This window comes from Nicotiana tomentosiformis, chromosome 2, assembly GCF_000390325.3.
Source record: "Nicotiana tomentosiformis chromosome 2, ASM39032v3, whole genome shotgun sequence".
In the NCBI taxonomy this organism is placed as follows: Eukaryota; Viridiplantae; Streptophyta; class Magnoliopsida; order Solanales; family Solanaceae; genus Nicotiana; species Nicotiana tomentosiformis.
In genome coordinates this window covers 3,822,880-3,842,539 of record NC_090813.1, presented here as the reverse complement: position 1 = coordinate 3,842,539, position 19,660 = coordinate 3,822,880, and the positions used below count along the sequence as shown (strand labels likewise).

Sequence of the window (19,660 nt, the reverse complement as noted above, 5' to 3'; positions counted from 1 at the left end):
AAGTTTTTATTGTGCACAAGTTTAAGATTTAAGTAATACTCGGCCGGTAAGAGACTGAAATTTACAAAATAAGCTACAATTATAGAGTTCTTCATCAATTTTGAAAGAATTTAATTTTCAAGTAGCTTTAAAATGTGTGCCTTGAATTTTTCATCTTTGCACATTTAGTTATAAATTTATCGGTATTGTATTAGCTCTTTTTAATATCTAATTAGTAAAATATACATATCTTTTAAGATTTTAAATTTTAATAATTCTTTTATTTTTATATGTAATATTAAAAAAGAAAAATAATAATTTTTATTTTATTTTTATTTATAACATCTGAATAATATCTAATTGTCAAATGATGTTATAAGTTGTATAACAACCATTCACTATAACATCTGATTGTAGCTTTTAATTACTCGTTCGAACTCGTGATATTGTAGTTCAAATTGTACACAATCTCTTAACACTTCGAGTTGTTTCTTTGAGTATATTATCTAACAAAATTGTATTGCACTATTTTCGGCATATTTTATCTGCTGCTGGCCTGTGTAATTAATTCAATCCAATATTCGAACATGATCCACTCTACTTTCTAAAGTTAAGGTACGAATATAAGACAAGTATTGTACATCTAATATTTATATTGTCTGTCAACAAACATTATTGAATGACTCATAAAAGAAGAATTCCTGGCCAGCCACACGTAAGTATATATTTTTAATCTATATAAGAGTAAAAATCACATGTTGAAAGAGAAAAAGGATACATGCATCAGAACCATCAATTGCCAGATTTTTCCATTATATGCCATGCATTAATGTTTGTTCAGTTGATCTTCTGTACTTACTTTCTACTTTGTAAGAAATACGCAACCCCTTATTTTTCTATTTATAGGATGTAGTTTTTAATTTTAAAAAACCAGTTTCACCAATGATTTGATCGAATACTCAATTATATTTGTACTAATTTGTAAATCTACTGATCGTACTGAAATTAATTATAGGAAACGCCTCAAAAATGGTAAAACATGAGCAACTCAAGTTTGTAATAGGATTTGGACAAATAAACAAAATGTATCATGAGAAAGTCAAGTACTTAATGTGAAGTTAGCACACACGACTAAATTGAAGATAAAGAGGCAGTTTTCTAGTCCCACTACGTTATTCGTAGAGATGAGAGGTATCAGATTAACAGAGATTTTGAGTTCAAGTCTTAAGAATTAAAAAAATTTAGTATGAATCACTTTTTCTTTTAATAAATCGTATGTGGTGCGAATCCAAAATTATTCGAGGCCAATACCAAGTGAAAAACTAAAAAACAAAATAATTTTTTGTTCAAGCCATACCGATATGACTATATATAAATCTTTATTTATGCCAAGTGTCTAATTAGCAACATATATATAAATATTTTAATAAAGCTTTAAAGTCGAGTTGGTGAAAATGGTGGGATGTTTGAGTTTGAGACGTAAGGAACTCTACTGCTAAGATCCATTATCCATATATATATTCCACATGTGAACCAAATCTTCGAATCCAAATGATGTGACAATCCTTTATTGTCTCGTCTACATGTGAAAGTTAAATGACATTTGCCGATCTGATATATGCGATTGGGTACTGTTATACCCTGCTTGATAAAATTATTTAATCGTACATTTTCTCTTTTGAAGTTTTTTAAGTTTCTCATCCGACATATATTTGGGGTCTCAATTAATTAGTGTTCGCCCCATGTAAAACCCAATAAAGAGGGAAGTATTCTTTACTTGATTTGTTTTTAATTTCCTGAACTCCAACTCGAGACTCTAGGAAGTTACTTTCTATTATAAGTTTAATTACTTGCCTAGTTCTTCACACTATTACCAAAATGATACACTACTAAAAATTCGACAAAAACCGACCAAGGTCAACCGATCAACTTTGGTCGGTCAAAAAATCGACCAAAAAACCGACCAAAGTTGGTCGGTTTTTCAAAATATTTTTTTTTAATTTTTTTTTTTTACGAAACCGACCAACTTTGGTCGGTTTTCTTTGGCGCAAAAATGCGAAAAACTATTTTTGAGTCCCGCGAAATTTATGTTTCAAGAAACCGACCAACTTTGGTCGGTTTTTCAATTAAAATAAATAAAAATTAATATTAAAAAAATCGACCAAAATTGGTCGGTTAATTCGGCGGGTCATTTAAAAAAATCGACCAACTTTGGTCGGTAATTTTACTTTTTAATAAAACCAACCAACTTTGGTCGGTTATTTTCGTGCAAAAATACAATTAAAGAGTATAAATCAAATAAAAGACAATCTTAAAACAAAATGTACCAATGGTCTAGTGGTAGAATAGTATCCTGCCACAGTACAGACCCCGGTTCGATTCCCAGATGGTGAATCTTTTTATTACATAATTAAAATACCGACCAACTTTGGTCGGTTTGTTTTGCAATATTTTTTTTTTGAATTTAATTGACCGACCAAAGTTGGTCGGTAATTTCCGACCAACTTTGGTCGGTATTCCTTTCCGACCACAAAAATACCGTCCACACGTAAATGGTCGCGTTTTGGTCAGTTTTTGGCTATTATCGACCAACGTTGGTCGGTTTTTTTGGTCGGTTTTTACCGAATTTCTAGTAGTGATAGCCTGACAATTGAGTCAACTCCACATAGCCACGACCAACTACATGTTCCTGATCTCACTAACTCTGCTGTATCAAGTCAATCACAAGAGCACCCGAATCATAACCAGTGCAGACCTGCTAGACCACACAAGATATCTACTTACTTAATTGACTATATGTATTCAATCCCAAATCTCCAACCATGTTCATCTAGCCAAAATCAAGAAACACAGTCCACATCCTTTACTGCTTTTGTTCCAAACAAACAACATTTTTCTTTTAATGCATTGATTCCTGAAAATCAGCAGATGGTAAAAAATATTTCACATGAGTGTGAACCTTGTTTATATGAAGATGCAGTCATTAATCCTGCCTGGTAAGCAGCAACGACTTAAGAATTTCAGGCATTGTACACAAACCATACATGGGATTTGGTGCCTCTCCAGATAGAAAGAAAGCTATAGGATGCAAGTGGGTGTATAAGATCAAGCATAAGACAGATGTGAGCATTGAGAGATTCAAAGCCAGGTTAGTTGTCAAAGGGTACACTCAACAAGTTGGAATAGACTATTCGGAGACCTTCTCACCAGTGGTAAAGATAACCACTGTAAGGGCTATAGTAGGGACAACAATTAAGAAGAGTTGGCAGATGTTCCAATTAGATGTGAATAATACTTTTCTTCATGGAGATCTGCATGAAGAAGTCTACATGGAAGTCCCACCTGATTTAGTTATAGAGAGACCAGGTTTAGTGTGCAAGCTAAATAAATCTTTGTGTGGCTTGAAGCAGGCATGCGGACAATGGTATGAAAAGCTTGGCAGAAGCACTGTGTTCAAAGGGATATACTCATTCCTTACTGGATTATTCCTTATTTCATAAGAAGAAAGGCAACACAATGGCGTTTGTGGTAGTGTATGTAGATGATGTTATACTCACTGGGCATGACCTTGATGAGATCAACTCCCTGAAGAAGTTCTTGGACCAAACCTTCAAGATTAAAGACTTAGGGATTTTGCATTACTTCTTGGGACTGGAAGTGCTATATAAAGAAGATGGGGTACTGATTTCTCAAAGGAAGTTCACTATGGACTTGCTAAAGGAGTATGATTGTTTGCATCAATCTTCATTATCCTCTCCTCTCGATCCTTCACTTAAGTTGAAAGCTGACGAAGGTGTTCCATTAAAAGATCCCACTCATTATAGAAAGCTGGCTGGGAAGCTGAATTTTATTACCAATACCAGGCTTGACATAACATTCAATGTACAACATCTCTGCCAATACATGCAGAATCCTAGAGATACTCACTTAAAAGCTTTGTATCATGTGTTGAGGTATTTGAAAGGTGATCCCAATTTGGGGATATTTCTATCTAGCAATAAAAATGTTATATGATGTTTACCGGAAAAATCGGATAACATTAGATTTGTGGATGGTTCTAAGGATATGCGATACAATTTGATATAAATCGCGTAGAGAAATGGAAATATGTGTATTGTTGACTGTAAGAACGAAAATAATAAGCAAAACGAATGAATAAGTAAAACAAGCACAAGGGGATAACTATCAATATAAGAAGTGATCTTTTTCTCTGCCCCCCTTCTAGCTTACAAGGATTCCCCCTTTTATAGAAGAGGGTCATTACCAAAATACAATAAAGTAAAACATTTAGTAGAAGACCCATGATGACTTGTCTCTTCCTTGATTCCCGCCAAGATTCTCTCTCTTGGTGTGGTTGCAACGGCTCTTGTCTGTGAGCTCGATACTAACTCGAACTCATTACCGGGTCGGGCCCTTCGGTCTTGGATCGAGTTCGACCTTCGAGATGGGCGTCGCGCATTTTCGACCTCGAAGCAGTGCCTAGCGGATCGATTCGGTCACGGGCTCGATAGGATTATCGAGCCGCCTCCTCGAATGACCTTCAGGCTCGAGGTTCGTTAGTACCGACCTCAAATCTCACTCCCAAAATCTCATTCCGACTTCTTAACACTCGAACTCGATTGAACGTAGGAAGGCTGAAATCTATTTCGACCGTATACAGATAGTTCCCTCATTTCTCAGAAAAGGATGTGGCGAGAAACGATATGATTTTCCAGCAGCTCGATCAGATATACACTGATATTTTTATCGATCCCGACCATGACGTATGCAATGCTCGATCATCTTATGCGTCTTTATAGTCCCCGACCTCATTGAGGATACCCGAATTTTCTCTTCTCCGGTGGGAATTGCCAGTTACCTTCGGTCCTTGGTGACCGGAGAAGATCAATCAGTGATGAATGCGGAGCGACTTTCTGTCTTTTCAACGAGGCCCAATATGCTTTGAATCGGATAACTTCTGATGGCGTTTTCGCCGCTTCTGTACAAAAATTTTGTAAATACAAATATTTCTTTTTTTTTGAAGAGAAATGGCCTTTCAAACTAAATAAACAGTTTGAATTTAAATCTCTGTTGCTTTCGGGCCTCGTGGGTAGTCCCCTTTGTTTTATCGGGTTCGAGCGTCCTTCAGCTTAAATAGTCAAGTATTTGTTTTAATTCGAAGAAATGAGTAGTTTTGCTTGAACTAATGCAGCCCGTAGGCGTAATAGTCGAGCGAGTGATGGCTCGAACTCGAAATAAAGGTAGCCCGTAGGCTTAGCAGTCGAGTGAATGATTCGAACTTGATGCAATGTAGCCCGCAGGCGTAATAGTCAAAGTAGCCCGTAGGCTTAATGGTCGAGCGAGTGATTGCTCGAACTCGAAATAAAGGTAGCCAGTAGGCTTGGCAGTCGAGCGAATGATTCGAACTCGATGCAATGTATCCCGTAGGCGTAATAATCAAAGTAGCCCGTAGGCTTAATGGTCGAGTGAGTGATTGCTCGAACTCAAAATAAAGGTAGCTCGTAGGCTTGGCAATCGAGTGAATGATTCAAACTCGATGCAATGTAGCCCGTAGGCGTAATAGTCAAAGTAGCCCGTAGGCTTAATGGTTGAGTGAGTGATTGCTCGAACTAAAAATAAAGGTAGCCTGTAGGCTTGGCAATCGAGTGAATGATTCGAACTTGATGCAATATAGCCCGTAGGCGTAATAGTCAAAGTAGCCCGTAGGCTTAATGGTCGAGTGAGTGATTGCTCGAACTCGAAATAAAGGTAGCCCGTAGGCTTGGCCGTCGAGCGAATGATTTGAACTCGATGCAATGTAGCCCGTAGGCGTAATAGTCAAAGTAGCCCGTAAGCTTAATGGTTGAGTGAGTGATTGCTCGAACTCGAAATAAAGGTAGCCCGTAGGCTTGGCAATCGAGTGAATGATTTAAACTCGATGCAATGTAGCCCGTAGGCGTAATAGTCAAAGTAGCCCGTAGGCTTAATGGTCGAGCGAGTGATTGCTCGAACTCGAAATAAAGGTAGCCCGTAGGCTTGGCAGTCGAGCGAATGATTCAGACTCGATTCTGTTTGCATAATAAATCTTGAACATAGAATATCGGTAAAGAAGAGAGCTTTCTTTGCAGGTCATTACACATGGGTTCATGTTTTGCGTCAGGGCTCGGGCCAACTATATAAGCATGGTTCGTTTTGACCGTTTGGCCCTTACAACATTTCCCGTTGAGACACTATTTGTCATGAAATAACGAAGTAACTTCCTTTGCACCGAACTTGATAATCATCACAGATGCGTTCAATGATAAAGCCCCCCCTGTGTACGAGGTTGATTTTAAAGAGGCCTCGGATACTCATCAGTAGTATCGTTTCCGCTATATGGCTGGTATCGATCTCTGGTCGACTTTTGCTTTTTCGTAATGGTCCTAGAAGTCAACTGGTCATCTTCGACTCTTATTTTGGACTGATATCGATTGTGCACATCGGTCCAAGTAATAGCTGGGTACTCGATCAGATTTTGCTTCAGCCGCCGCGAAGCCCTCGAGCTCCGCTCATTTAAACCTTGAGTGAAAGTTTGAACAACCCAATCGTCTGTGACTGGTGGCAGATCCATTCGTTCAATTTGAAAACGAGCTACGAACTCCCTTAGCATCTCGTTATCCTTTTGCATTACCTTGAACATGTCTGACTTTCTGGTTTTGACCTTTATGGCTCCGACATGAGCTTTTACGAAGCAATCTGCAAGCATAGCAAAAGAATCAATGGAGTTAGATGGTAAATTATGATACCATATTATTGCCCCTTTTGACAGGGTTTCACCGAAGTTTTTTAATAATAGAGATTCGATCTCATCATCTTCTAAATCATTGCCCTTGATGGCACACGTGTAAGAAGTGATGTGCTCGTTGGGGTCGGCCGTTCCGTTATATTTGGGTATTTCGGGCATACGGAATTTTTTGGGGATTGGTTTTGGGGCTGCACTCGAGGGAAAAGGCTTTTGAATGAATTTTTTCGAATCTAGCCCTTTTATCATTGGTGGAGCCCCCGGGATCTGGTCGACCCTGGAATTATATGTTTCTACTTTTTTATCGTTGGCTTCGACTCGTTTTGTGAGTTCCTCGAGCAATTTAGTAATTTCGGGAGTAGTCCCCGATTCTTGCTCATTTGGCTTCTCTATGGCTAGTTCCGTTCTGTGGGTGACTTCTCGAAGCGGATTGGGCTCCGGCCTGCTTTGTACCTGAGTTTGGCTCTGCAACTGAGCTATTGCTATTTGCTGGGCTTGTAGCATCTCGAAGATCATCCGTAAGCTGACTCCGATCTCCTCCATGTTATGGGTGTCTCGAGCTACGGATCGAGTACCGCCCTGAATGCTTCTTTCCGGTTCGGAACGCTGATTCGCCTCTAGAGCTATTTGTGAATTGACATCCAATGATACTTCGGCTTGAATTTTGGGTGCTTCGATTCGAGCCTCAGCGCCTTCATCGAGTGGCCTTCCAGCCCCGAGTGCCAAGTTGTTGGTTTCATTTTGAGGGCCGGCTTCGTGGTCGATAGGTGAATCCATTGCTGATTTGAAGTTGCAAACTGGCGTGTACTTTAGGTTTATATCAAACGATCATGGTTACCCTTAGCCCCACAGTGGGCGCCAAACTGTTTACCGGAAAAATCAGATAACGTTAGATTTGTGGATGGTTCTAAGGATATGCGATACAATTTAATATAAATCGCGTAGAGAAATGAAAATATGTGTATTGTTGACTGTAAGAACGAAAATAATAAGCAAAACGAATGAATAAGTAAAACAAGTACAAGGGGATTACTATCAATATAAGAAGTGATCTTTTTCTCTGCCCCCCTTCTAGCTTACAAGGATTCCCCATTTTATAGAAGAGGGTCATTACCAAAGTACAATAAAGTAAAACATGTAGTGGAAGATCCATGATGACTTGTCTCTTCCTTGATTCCCGCCAAGATTCTCTCTCTTGGTGTGGTTGCAACGGCTCTTGTCTGTGAGCTCGATACTAGCTCGAACTCGTTAACGGGTCGGGCCCTTCGGTCTTGGATCGAGTTCAACCTTCGAGATGGGCGTCGCGCATTTCCGACCTCGAAGCAGTGCCTAGCGGATCGATTCGGTCACGGGCTCAATAGGATTATCGAGCCGCCTCCTCGAGCGACCTTCGGGCTCGAGGTTCGTTAGTACCGACCTCAAAACTCACTCCCAAAATCTCATTCCGCCTTCTTAACACTCGAACTCGATCGAATGTAGGAAGGCCGAAATCTATTTCGATCGTATACATATGATCAGTGCCTTTTGTGATTCAGACTGACTGCTTGCCCAGAGTCCGGAAAGTCTGTTAGTGGGTACTTAATTCTGCTTGGTGGTTGCCCAGTTAGTTGAAAATCAAAGAAACAGTCCACCATAGCCTTGTCCTCAGCTGAGACAGAGTACATGTCAACTAGAGCAGTGGTTGGTGAACTTATTTGATTAGTCAGGCTGTTTGAAGAGTTAACAGTTCCATTACCTCTCCCAGTTCCAGTTTTCTGTGATAGTCAGGCAGCTCTAAACATAGCCAAGAACCTAGTTTTCCATGAGCGCACCAAACATATATAAGTTGACTATCATTTTGTGCGAGACAAACTTCAAGAGGGTCTGATTTTATTGCATCATATCTCTACATCTGATCAGTTAGCTGACATATTCACCAAGACTCTCACAGGCATCAAGCACTCCACCTTACTTGACAAGTTGAGTGTGAGTTCCTTACCATCAACTTGAGGGGAGGGAGGGAGGGGTATTGAGAGATGTACATACGCATACTGTGCAACACACTGTATATTTAATTATTCCATGAGGTGGTTAAGTAGTTAGAGGTAGTTAGTGGTTAGTGGGCCAGCTCATTGCCAACTGGATAGGCAATATTTTTTTCTCCTCTTTGCTTATAAATAGACATTGTACAAATACCAGATAATTGAGTTGGAAATTATGCAATTCATCACTTTTCCAGAATCTTCTCTCCCCTGCTCCATGTCCCTCGCTTGAGCAGTGGTTGATTTCAATGTCCTCTTCCAGTTTTGACGGAGGTCTATGACCCAAATTTTAAAAATGACACATAACACCCTTCACTAAATTAAAGCTCATTGAAACCCTCCATTTTTCTATCCAAATTACCTCATAAAAAACTAGGTGAGTCTTTAACACAAAATTATTTTATTTAGGCACGAGCACAAGAATTGAGATTTTTATTGTGAATTAAAGTAGATCTAATTTTTTTGGAAGAATTGGCTATTTTCGGAGACATTGCTGACAGTTGAGGATGTCATGTTGCTGGTCATCTGTGATATGCCTGCTGCAATATAAATTGCCGCAGGGGTTATATCATGTTCATCTTTTTCAAAAAAAAAAAAAAAGAGCTAAAAGAAACCTAATCCAACCCCAGAAAATAGTTTTGGACACATAAGCACTTAATTAGAGAAAAAGATGATTAAATAAAACTCAATAGTAACTGATCAAATTAAGGAGATGATTGACTGAGACTCGGGTAAAATCACGAGAGAACCCTTGTTTTTTTAATTTTAAGAATCCTAGATTTACAAAAATGGTGGAGAAATGGGGTTTCCAATGGACTTTAAGTTAGTGAAGGGTGCTAAGTGTAATTTTTAAAATTTGGATCATACACCTCCATTATGTTTGGGGGTAACTTTTAAAACTTTGCTTAAGAAAATGGTAACTTTGACAGGATAATATAATAAATGTAAATAATACCCGAAAGTAAAAGAATAAATTTGACCATTTTTCGAAGAATAAATCTTGAGGAGCTGAACTAAGAAATCGAATGAAAAGAAACTTGTAGGCATATTAAATCTTAATATCCGAAAGAAAAGAACGAAAAGGATTATTTACTTTTCCAAATTCCTCACGTGGTTAAGAAGTTGAAAGAATAGTTTATTGAGATTTGACAATTGACATACATAAACATTCTTACTCACACTATTCAATTATTTCACTAAAAAAAGGGGAGTTGTGAGCAATTTATGTTGGTCTTGGGGCTTCTGATCTGGAGTTGCCCCCTCATGTTTTAAAGCCAGCGAATTTTGAATGAACTCTTGCGTTGAAGTGATTGATTGTATTTTAAGGTTCCACTATAGTTGATGGTTCAAGAATTTAGATATTAGTCGTGTTGATTTTGGTTGGAATCAAAATAATTCAAGTCTTTTAAAATCACATGCCCTAAAATGCAAAAAGCTTCAGAGGAGTTGGCCAATGTTGGTCCTCGCCAATTGTGTATTTCATGCAACATCACTAATAATATAAAGTTCGTTTTTTCAATTAAGAATATCTTAAGGTCAAGTGTCCCCGTTTTATCTAAATTAACTAGTGTAATAACCACAATATTAATGCTGAATAACTCTTAGAAAAGGTGTAATTAAATTACAATAAAAATCCTTGAACTAGTATACCTTAGTTACCAGAAATTTACAACGTTTCATTTGGTGGGCAATCCAAGTCTAGCAATTGTGGTTCAACCACATGCATGACATAAAAGTTGTTAACTGAATTTGGATTCTTGAAAGCTGTGATATTATATAGGACAATATTGCTATAAAATGGTTTAGAATTTGTGAGATGTCCAAAATAGATAGCTCCTGGTCATATAAGTTGATAGAGGGGATACAATTTATTGAGGAGTTTAAGTTTTATACACCGACGTATTAATATTGTTTTATATAATTATATCGCTTAAAAGGTAATTACAGTAATAGTAGTATTCATTTGTAACTTACAATGAATTATAAGTTTGTCTACTATAACATGAGTTATATTAAGTAATAGTGTAAAAATTATTATACCGTCAGTATATATAACTTAAAATCTTTAAATAAATATTCGAATTAATATTAAACTTCATTGTTTAGGGCATTTCAGCATAACTCTCAAACATACCTACAACATCATGTGTCCATCCTATATACAGTAATCAACCAAGACAACTTTTGACCACATCTCACCAGTCATTACAACTTCAAAGCTCTTCAAATGGCTAGCCCCTTAGATCTGAAAATTTATCGTAGCATTCACAATATTTATGAGGAAGATGACACTGGATGGATTCTTTTTTAAATCAAAAGTTGTGAAAAAATAGCCCCATGTCGGAATTTTAAAGTGTGCTGGTCAGAATTTCGAAGCACCAGCAATCTTGGTGATCACCAAAATTTTCAGCCATAATGCGAAAAATTCTGGTAATCAATCAGAATTTAATGGACAGTTACACAAAAATATAGCAACCATTACAATTTGGTACCGATCATTATAACTTACAAAAATTATGACAACAATTCGAATTTTAATGAATCACCATATGACTTGTGCAAGAATTTTTGACCAACTTGCTTCAAAATTCTGATCAGAAATTATTTTTTTAAGACTTTTCTTATCGGGGTCAAAATTTAAACAATGACATCAAATGAATCCTATTTGTGTCATTCTCCCATATATGCGGGTAATGGGTACGAATAGTTGGGCTCAGCGCAAAGCTAAAATATGGGCATAAGCTTTGTGTGTAACAAAAGGCCTTCACAAGATCATTGCTAGGATAAAAGACATGACCGCTTTAAATGGCTTGATAAATGTGAATTCAGTTATTTATGTTACATTCGGGTCCACAACTACACTATCAAATGAAAAGAAATCAGTGAGCTAGCACTTGGTTTGGTTCAATGTGGGCAAAAATTTTATCTTCAAAGAGAAACAGATAAAAAAGACGGGGATAACATAAAATAAGATAAAAAGAAGCAACTTTGAGTTGCCAAAAAAGTATGAAGAGAGAATAAAAGAAAAGGGATTTAAACAGAAGATTGGGCACCTCAAATGGAAATCTTGGCACGTCAATTAATTGGTGAATTTATGAATTATTACTGCCGGGATTTATAAGTCATTGTGGGTGAAATTCTTTCACGAAAGGCGTAGTCGATGGACAACAGGTGAATATTCCTGTACTGCCCCTTGTTGGTCCCGAGTGACGGAGGAGGCTAGGTTAGCCGAAAGATGGTTATCGGTTCAAGAACGTAAGGTGTCCCTGCTTTTTCAGGATAAGAAGGGGTAGAGACAATGCCTCGAGCCAATGTTCGAATACCAGGCGTTACGACGCTGAAGTAACCAATGCCATACTCCCCACCTTTTCCCCTTTTAATATAATAATAAGGTAAGCTTCCAAAGCTCCTTTCTTCGGTTGGTGCGCAGGAGTACACTTTCATTTTCCCCTTTACAAGGAACTTTCATGAATAGGGATTTCCCGCCAGCAGTGTTCTCTTCCTATCACTTCACTTCGTTCTAGAAATCTGATCTCACCGGGCCGGGCGAAGGGGAAGGAAGAGATGGGTGGTCCGGGAACATTTCTTGAAGATAGAACTCAAATAAGTGGAGGGCGCATGAAAAGACAACTTACCACATCCAATAGAAGGAAGAATAATCTGTTTGGTGTTGTCCTGCTTTATCGTCGTTCAAGGTTTGCTTACTAGTTTTCACATGACACCTGATTATTTTCGATCCTAACATAATCTTGGACGTAAAATTCTGCTATATATACCAAGTTGAGGGCTTATTTGCCGACAACTTAGGGTATAGATTCAATAATTTATACGCCGTGACTTATTGTACTCAAATGCTCTAGGAGTGAACTAAAACAGTCAAATTTCCAATCGTATCCTGATGCATGTCTGTTGTCCTGCCTATCGATACGCGGCGGTGTTTCAGGTACTTTGTGTGTTGTTTGTGTTTGGATATTGTACTTGGATGATGTTGTGCATGTACCCTCCCCCAACTGGACGAAAAAACCAGAAGCATTTCTTTAAAATCCTTTCGTATTCCTTAGACGCGCGTGTGATAAATTTTTTAACGTCTTAGGTCCATTTTAATTTAGCTTCACTTTGCAGGTTTTTCAACGTTTGCCGTCTTCGTATGACTTTATAGGATTTCGCCGTTCCTAGGAACAGAAACCAGATTACTACTTGGCCATTTTACTTTAACTCTATTTGGTTTCTTTCTATTTAAGTAACGATAAATAATTACTCGCACTCGATATTTACATTAAATAATCATATAGTTTAACACTGAGAGTCACAAATGAAAGTATAGATTCATATCACCAAATCATAGTTAAATGATAAACAACTTATATGTTGGACAAATGCCATGTGTTCATTTGCTTGATATAAACATCGGGTTTGTATAAATTCTTACCTTCAGCTAACCATTCATATTTGTCACTCACAGTGTACAACATCACGTTTGCACTAATATGTACTTTGGAATAGAAATTCAATACACGCGAGGTCGAGCTAGAAGATTAGTTATGACTTTGGCCGAAACTCAGTAGTATTTCTACAAGCTAATTAAACCTCACGACCACAGTAAAGGAAATTTAGTTATAGCTCCGGTAAGCCATTTTGATTGCGGAGGAATAGCACTTGGTGCATGCTTATCACACAAGATTGGAGACGGCTGCACCGCCGGCAATTTCTTATACTTAACAACTATCTTATGCTTGGGAAAACTATGTTTAGATAAAAGAAGAATTAAAGAGGGCATGATCTTAACTCTAAAGTGGGGGAGGATTTGTGGCTAGAATATGAATATACCTAATCATCATGCTTAATTAAATATCGTGATCTTAATGCGTTCTTGATGGATTGATTTCATAGGAATATAAGCATGAATCTATCTTGGACAGACGAGTGGTAATTCGGGAGAATACTACGAGTATACTTTTGCTCGATTAATTAACAATCATAAGCGAATTGCATGAAAAGGGGAGTTATCTAGAACACAACACGATTGGTGAATCGATCAGAACCATGGAATATTTATCTCTATTAAATTCTCGAACAATCATTTTTTGCTTGCTAAATTAGGTAACAGTTACCTTTACTGAGTACTTATAAATCATACAATTCAACCTTGATTGACTTGATTGAATAACAAGTTGAGTGAAATTAATAGGTAGTCAAACACAAGTCTTTATGGGTTCGACACTTTTTTCATTATTATATTACTTGTTGACCACGTATACTTGTGTGCATTTGAGAGCAACAATGGAAATAACATAAAATAAAATAAAAAGAAGCAACTTTGAGTTGCCAAAAAAGTATATAGAGAGAATTAAGATTTTTTTTAAAACAATATTAGGCACGCCAATTGAAAATCTTGGCACATCAATTAATTGGTGAATCTATAAATCATTATTGACAGATTTATAAGTCATTGTGGTGGAATTCTTTCACTAAAGCATTTCAATGGGAGTTCTAATAGCTGCATGACCGACACATGAAGATAGAACTCAAATAAGAAAAATAAAAATATTGGGAATATGTATACAAAATAACACCACTTGTCATTATATTGATTTATTCATTTGTCCATTCTCTTCAAATTATGATATCGCTAATATAACAATCTATATACGCCACTCGCTACAGCTCATTGTTCCTAACTCGAACTTGCCCTGTTTGAGTTTGGCCAAACTCCGTTGATCTCATGGTAGAGAGATATCAATCGATCTACACGGCGAACGACATCGATGATTCTACAACCAGCTTTAGATAAATCGTGGAAGAATTCTCGGCCGATTCCCGACTATGCTCCGGCGACCATCACCACTTCCCGATGAGTTCCCTCCATGACTTCAGCTGGCGCACCACTTTGGCATAGTTCTCCAGTAATCTTTTTGGTCTGCTCTTATGGAAATAGTGAATAGTGAGTAGTTACTTGGATATGACCGGAGTGAAGGCCGAAAGCTAGGTACAATATATGGTCGCTAAAACTGAGTAATGATAAAATTGTTTATGCTGTAATCTCGATACTTTCACCCCATAAACAACCATGGCGGAGATTGAAAAAATAAATTTGAGATTTTTGGGAGTGTTCTGGTGTAGATTGAAGCCATCAATGGAACTTGCAGTCAGTCAACAAAATTTCTGGCAAGGTGGCAACGACTTTATGAAAAATAATAATGAAAGAAGAGAAAGAGAAGGAAAAAAAAAATATTAAGTAATTAATTTTCAAATATGTACACAAAGAGAGTGAAAAATACTTACTTTGCCATGTTAACAAAATGTGTCTAATTGATAATTTTAATAAAGTTTAGGTGTTCAATAAATACTAATTTGAATTTAAATATTTAAATAAAATAACAGGACAAGGACAAGTTTAGGGTCTGCCTATGTATTTGCCAATTTATATTTCTACATCAAAGGAATAGAGACAGTTAAATCATTATTACTAAAAGAATCATTTCTAACCAAGTAAAATTGGCACATGTTGATTTTGGCTGTACCCCAAGCGTGCCTCTTCTTCTAATAATATTCTGCTAGGTATACTATAAGCCCAAAGTTGAGAGGTAGTTAGATCATTATTACTAAAAGAATCATTTCTAGCCAAGTAAAATTGGTACATGTTGATTTTGGCTGTACCCCATATGTGCTTCTTCTTCTAGTAATATTCTGCTAGGTATACTATAAGCTCAAAATTAAGACAACTGAGGGTATAGTTTCAATAATTTATGCACTGTGAAATTATTGTACTTAAATGCTCTAGGAGTAATTCACATTCCAATCGGATCCTGATCCATGTCGGTCATCCTGCAAGTCGACACGTGGGGGTGTTTCGGGTACTTTGTGTTTTGTTTATTTTTTGAATGTTGTACTTCGATAATGTTGTGCGTAGATTCATATCACCAAATCATAATTAACTGATAAATAACTTATATGTTGGACAATATTATGTATTCATTTGCTAGGTGTATAAGTTTTTATCTCTAACTAACCATTCATATTTGTCACTCACAGTATACAACATCACGTTTGCACTAATATGTACTATTAGAAATTCCAACAAGCGAGGGTGAGCTAGAAGGTTAGCTATGAGTTTGGCGTAACTTTAGTTCAAGCTCTCTGTTTATATTAAGAAATTTATTAATTAAATATATACAAAAATTAACTCCAAAACTCAATTAGTAACACCTAATGTTGCTATTCTAGAATTCAAAATTTAGAGGTTTAAATTCTAGCTCCTTCTCTGCATATATTCCATAACTCCGCTATTACAAACGTGTTGGCTTACATTACTACGAGTTCTCTAATGATGGTAGACAAATTAAAAATTAAATTTCTTAATCATGCATATACTTATAGAAAATAAAGTCAAAATACTAATTAACATAACTTAATTTATGTCAATTTCTCCACTTCAACTTGGACCCACTTTCACCTAGTATTACTATATAGAAGATGCTCTAAATCCATTCAAACTCCTCTTTCTCTTAAATCTCACAAACTTTCCTTCGTTGATCAGGTTCTTCATATATCTATTCCTATTGCATTTTTTTACCCAAAAGTTGGCAATTATGCTGCGTACAAGTCATATGAACCTACCCTAGTATCTCAACTTCTTGAGAAATCTCTTTCTAAAACACTTTCATTCTATTATCCTTATGCTGGACGACTAAAGAATGATTCCTCTGTTGATTGCAACGACACGGGAGTTGAGCTTTCCAACGTTCGTGTCCATTGTTCCATGTCCGAAATTTTCAAACACCCTTACACTGAAGCAGAACATGTAGTTTTTCCACAAGCTAAACCTCACGACCACAGTAAAGGAAATTTAGCTATAGCTCAGGTAAGCCATTTTGATTGCGGAGGATTAGCAATTGGTGCGTGCTTATCACACAAGATTGGAGACGGCTACACCGCCAGCAATTTCCTGTACAACTGGGGAGTTTTGAGCCGTGATATAAGTGCAACACCATCTCCTCGCTTTGTTGGAGAATCCATCTATCCCCAATGTAATGATCCTTCTGATGTATCAAGTATCAAGTACGAAGAACCAACTGGATATCTAGGGAAAAGGCTTATTTTCCCTGCTACTAAAGTAAACGCTCTCAAAGCAAATATTTCTCTTGAATCAGGAGTCCAAAATCCAACCCGAACTGAAGTTGTGAGCGCGCTTCTTTACAAATGTGCTGTAGCTGCAAGAAGAGCGAATAATGTTGGCTCATTTAAACCATCTACCTTGTTTCAAGTTGCAAATATGCGTCAAAGGCTCAACCCACCTTTGTCTTACGATGCATGTGGAAATGTAATCTCTGGCTTTTTAGTGAAAACAACTAATGAAAGGGAACTAAATTGTCCAAGATTGATACGAGAAATGAGGAAGGAGAAAGAGAAACTTCATGACCAGCAAAAGAATGCTACGAAAAATACAATTATATCAGAAGTAGTTGATTCACTTGAAAAAAGGAAGGACGCCATTCCGTAGCAGTGAAGTTGATTATTATGTTTGTACCAGTCTCCTGCTATTTCCTTTTTATAACATGGACTTTGGATGGGGACGGCCAGCTAGAGTGAGCATGGCAACTGGTCCTTTTAATAAGTATTTTTTTCTAATGGATAATCAAAGTGGAGGCGGAGTCGAAGCCATAGTCATGCTGGGCGAACAAGACATGGCTATATTTGAAAGAGATCCAGAGCTTCTGGAATTTGCTATACCAATTCCAAATCATTAAACCATCTTTTGGTCATCCTAAATCTTTTTATGTTTATAGTTTGAAGTCCCGTCAGCTTGTAACATGTGCTAAAGCATTTAATTTTGTGACTTTCGTTTTGGCTGCTTCATGTATCTGCAGCTGGTAATGGTGCAGATTAATGCATTTTTTAAACTGCTGTGTCTTTTTCAAAGATGTGAAAATAGTACGGACTTTGGTAGAGAGTGTTAGATTTTATCTAATTATTTTGTGACCCAACAAAGTTAAGGCCCATAATTAATACTATTTAATTAATGACAAATCTCGTCTGTGTGATCGGTTACTTGATGTACGTACCGGATTAAGTGAGAACCTCTATAAATTGGTCCTCTCCCCATGTAACGACCCGACCGGTCGTATCGAGTATTACAACTCCGTTTTCCCAGTTACTGCTCAATTTGTGTTTTACAGTTGCTATATGACTTACCGAGGTATTGGTTCGGGTCCGGTGAGGTCTTGGAATGAATTGGAACACTTAGTTCCAAAGTTTAAAACTTAAGTTAAAAAAGTTGGCTATATGTCGACCTATGTGTAAACGACCCTGGAATAGAATTTTGATGATTCTAATAGTTTCGTATGGTGATTTTGGATTTAAGAGTGTGTCCGAAAAATTATTTGGAGGTCCGTAGTTAAATTAAGCTTGAAATGGCTAAAAATAGAAATTTGAGTTTGGAAGTTTGACCGGGGAGTTGACTTTTTGATATCAGGGTCAGAATCCGATTCTGAAAATTTGAATAGGTCTGTTATGTCATTTATGACGTGTGTGCAAAATTTGAGGTCAAGCGGACTTGATTTGATAGGTTTCGACATCAAATGTAGAAGTTGAAAATTCTTAAGTTCATTAAGCTTGAAATGGGGTATGATTCGTGGTTTTAGCGTTGTTTGATGTGATTTGAAGCTTCGACTAAGTTCATATGATGTTTTAGGACTTGTTGGTATATTTCGTTGAGGTCCTGGGGGCCTCGGGTGAGTTTCGGATGGTTAACGGATCAAATTTGGACATAGAACAGTTGAAACTTGCTTCTGCCTACTGATGCAATCGCACCTGCGGAATTTGGCTCGCAGGTGCGAGCTCGCAGGTGCGAGCTCGCAGAAGTGGATGGTCCGCAGAAGTGGATGAGGCGTCACAGAAGTGTGACCGCAGAAGCGACGCAATGGTCGCAAATACGGCCTGGGCTAAGGGGACCTTGGACCGTAGAAGCGGATGCTTCATCGCAGAAGCGAGTCCGCATAGAAGCGGACCTGTTGCAGAAGCGGGAGATTTACCGCAAAAGCGGAACCACTGATGTGGGTAAAAATTCTGCAGAAGCGGAACCTCTGGGCAATGTACAAAGACAGAGGGTTCCGGGTTTTTTGTCATTTTTGGACATTTCAAACACGGTTTTCAGGCGATTTTCATAGAGAATTCACGAAAAAACTTGAGGTAAGTCATTTTTGATCATTGTTAGTCAATAATATTGGATTATCATTGAGTATTTTGACTAGATTACATATTGTTAAGGTGAAATTAGATGATTTGGGCCTAGAAATTTCAAAATAAGAATTTGAGATTTGGAGGTCGAGTTGATGTCGGAATTTGGTAAAATTCATATGGTTGGACTCGTGGTTGAATGTGCATTCATATTTTGTAACTTTTGTCGTGTTCCGAGACGTGGGCCACACAGGCGATTTTTGAGTTAAATTTCAGAATTTTATTGAAAAATCTGTATTTTCATATGAAATTAATTCCTATGATTTGTATTGACTGAATCGAATTAATCATGACTAGATTCGAGCCGATCGGAGTCGGAAAATTGAGGAAAAGACATACTACTTGACTGATTGAGCGAAATTCGAGGTAAGTGGCCTGTCTAACCCTGTGTGGGTGAAATTTCCTTAGGATTTGATACTGTTGCAATATTTTGTGATATGTGAGCGCCGTGTGCGCGAGGTGACGAGTGCGTACACGGGCTAAATTTGAAAATATCGGTTATTGCTGAGTAGTGTTCTTTTAAATTCTTTAATTAAGTTGCTTTAGTATATGTAGTGATCATGTTTAGCTTAGTATCACATGTCTAAGTGCCTTAACTCTTACTTGCAATATGTGCAACATGCTTAGCTGAATTACCTGCTTCTCTGATCTGATTTAAATCTTT

At 37.4% G+C, this 19,660-nt stretch overlaps 1 protein-coding gene across 1 annotated transcript; it reads left to right on the top strand.

Annotated features, from left to right (window-relative positions):
• Nucleotides 1–14,827: 14,827 nt before the first annotated feature.
• LOC108944386 (acyltransferase Pun1-like) lies at nucleotides 14,828–17,260 on the top strand. The gene is made up of 2 exons (XM_070192755.1): nucleotides 14,828–14,905; nucleotides 16,298–17,260. Exons 1-2 carry the CDS (start codon nucleotides 14,828–14,830, stop codon nucleotides 17,258–17,260), a joined length of 1,041 nt encoding a protein of 346 aa, XP_070048856.1.
• Nucleotides 17,261–19,660: the final 2,400 nt, after the last annotated feature.

Excerpts from the sequence above, each read along its gene's own strand:
- LOC108944386 (XM_070192755.1), top strand. The coding sequence starts at position 14,828 with ATGGCGGAGATTGAAAAAATAAATTTGAGATTTTTGGGAGTGTTCTGG. Across the intron at positions 14,906-16,297 it reads AGCCATCAATGGAACTTGCA|GTTCTTCATATATCTATTCC; the intron begins GTCAGTCAACAA and ends TTCGTTGATCAG.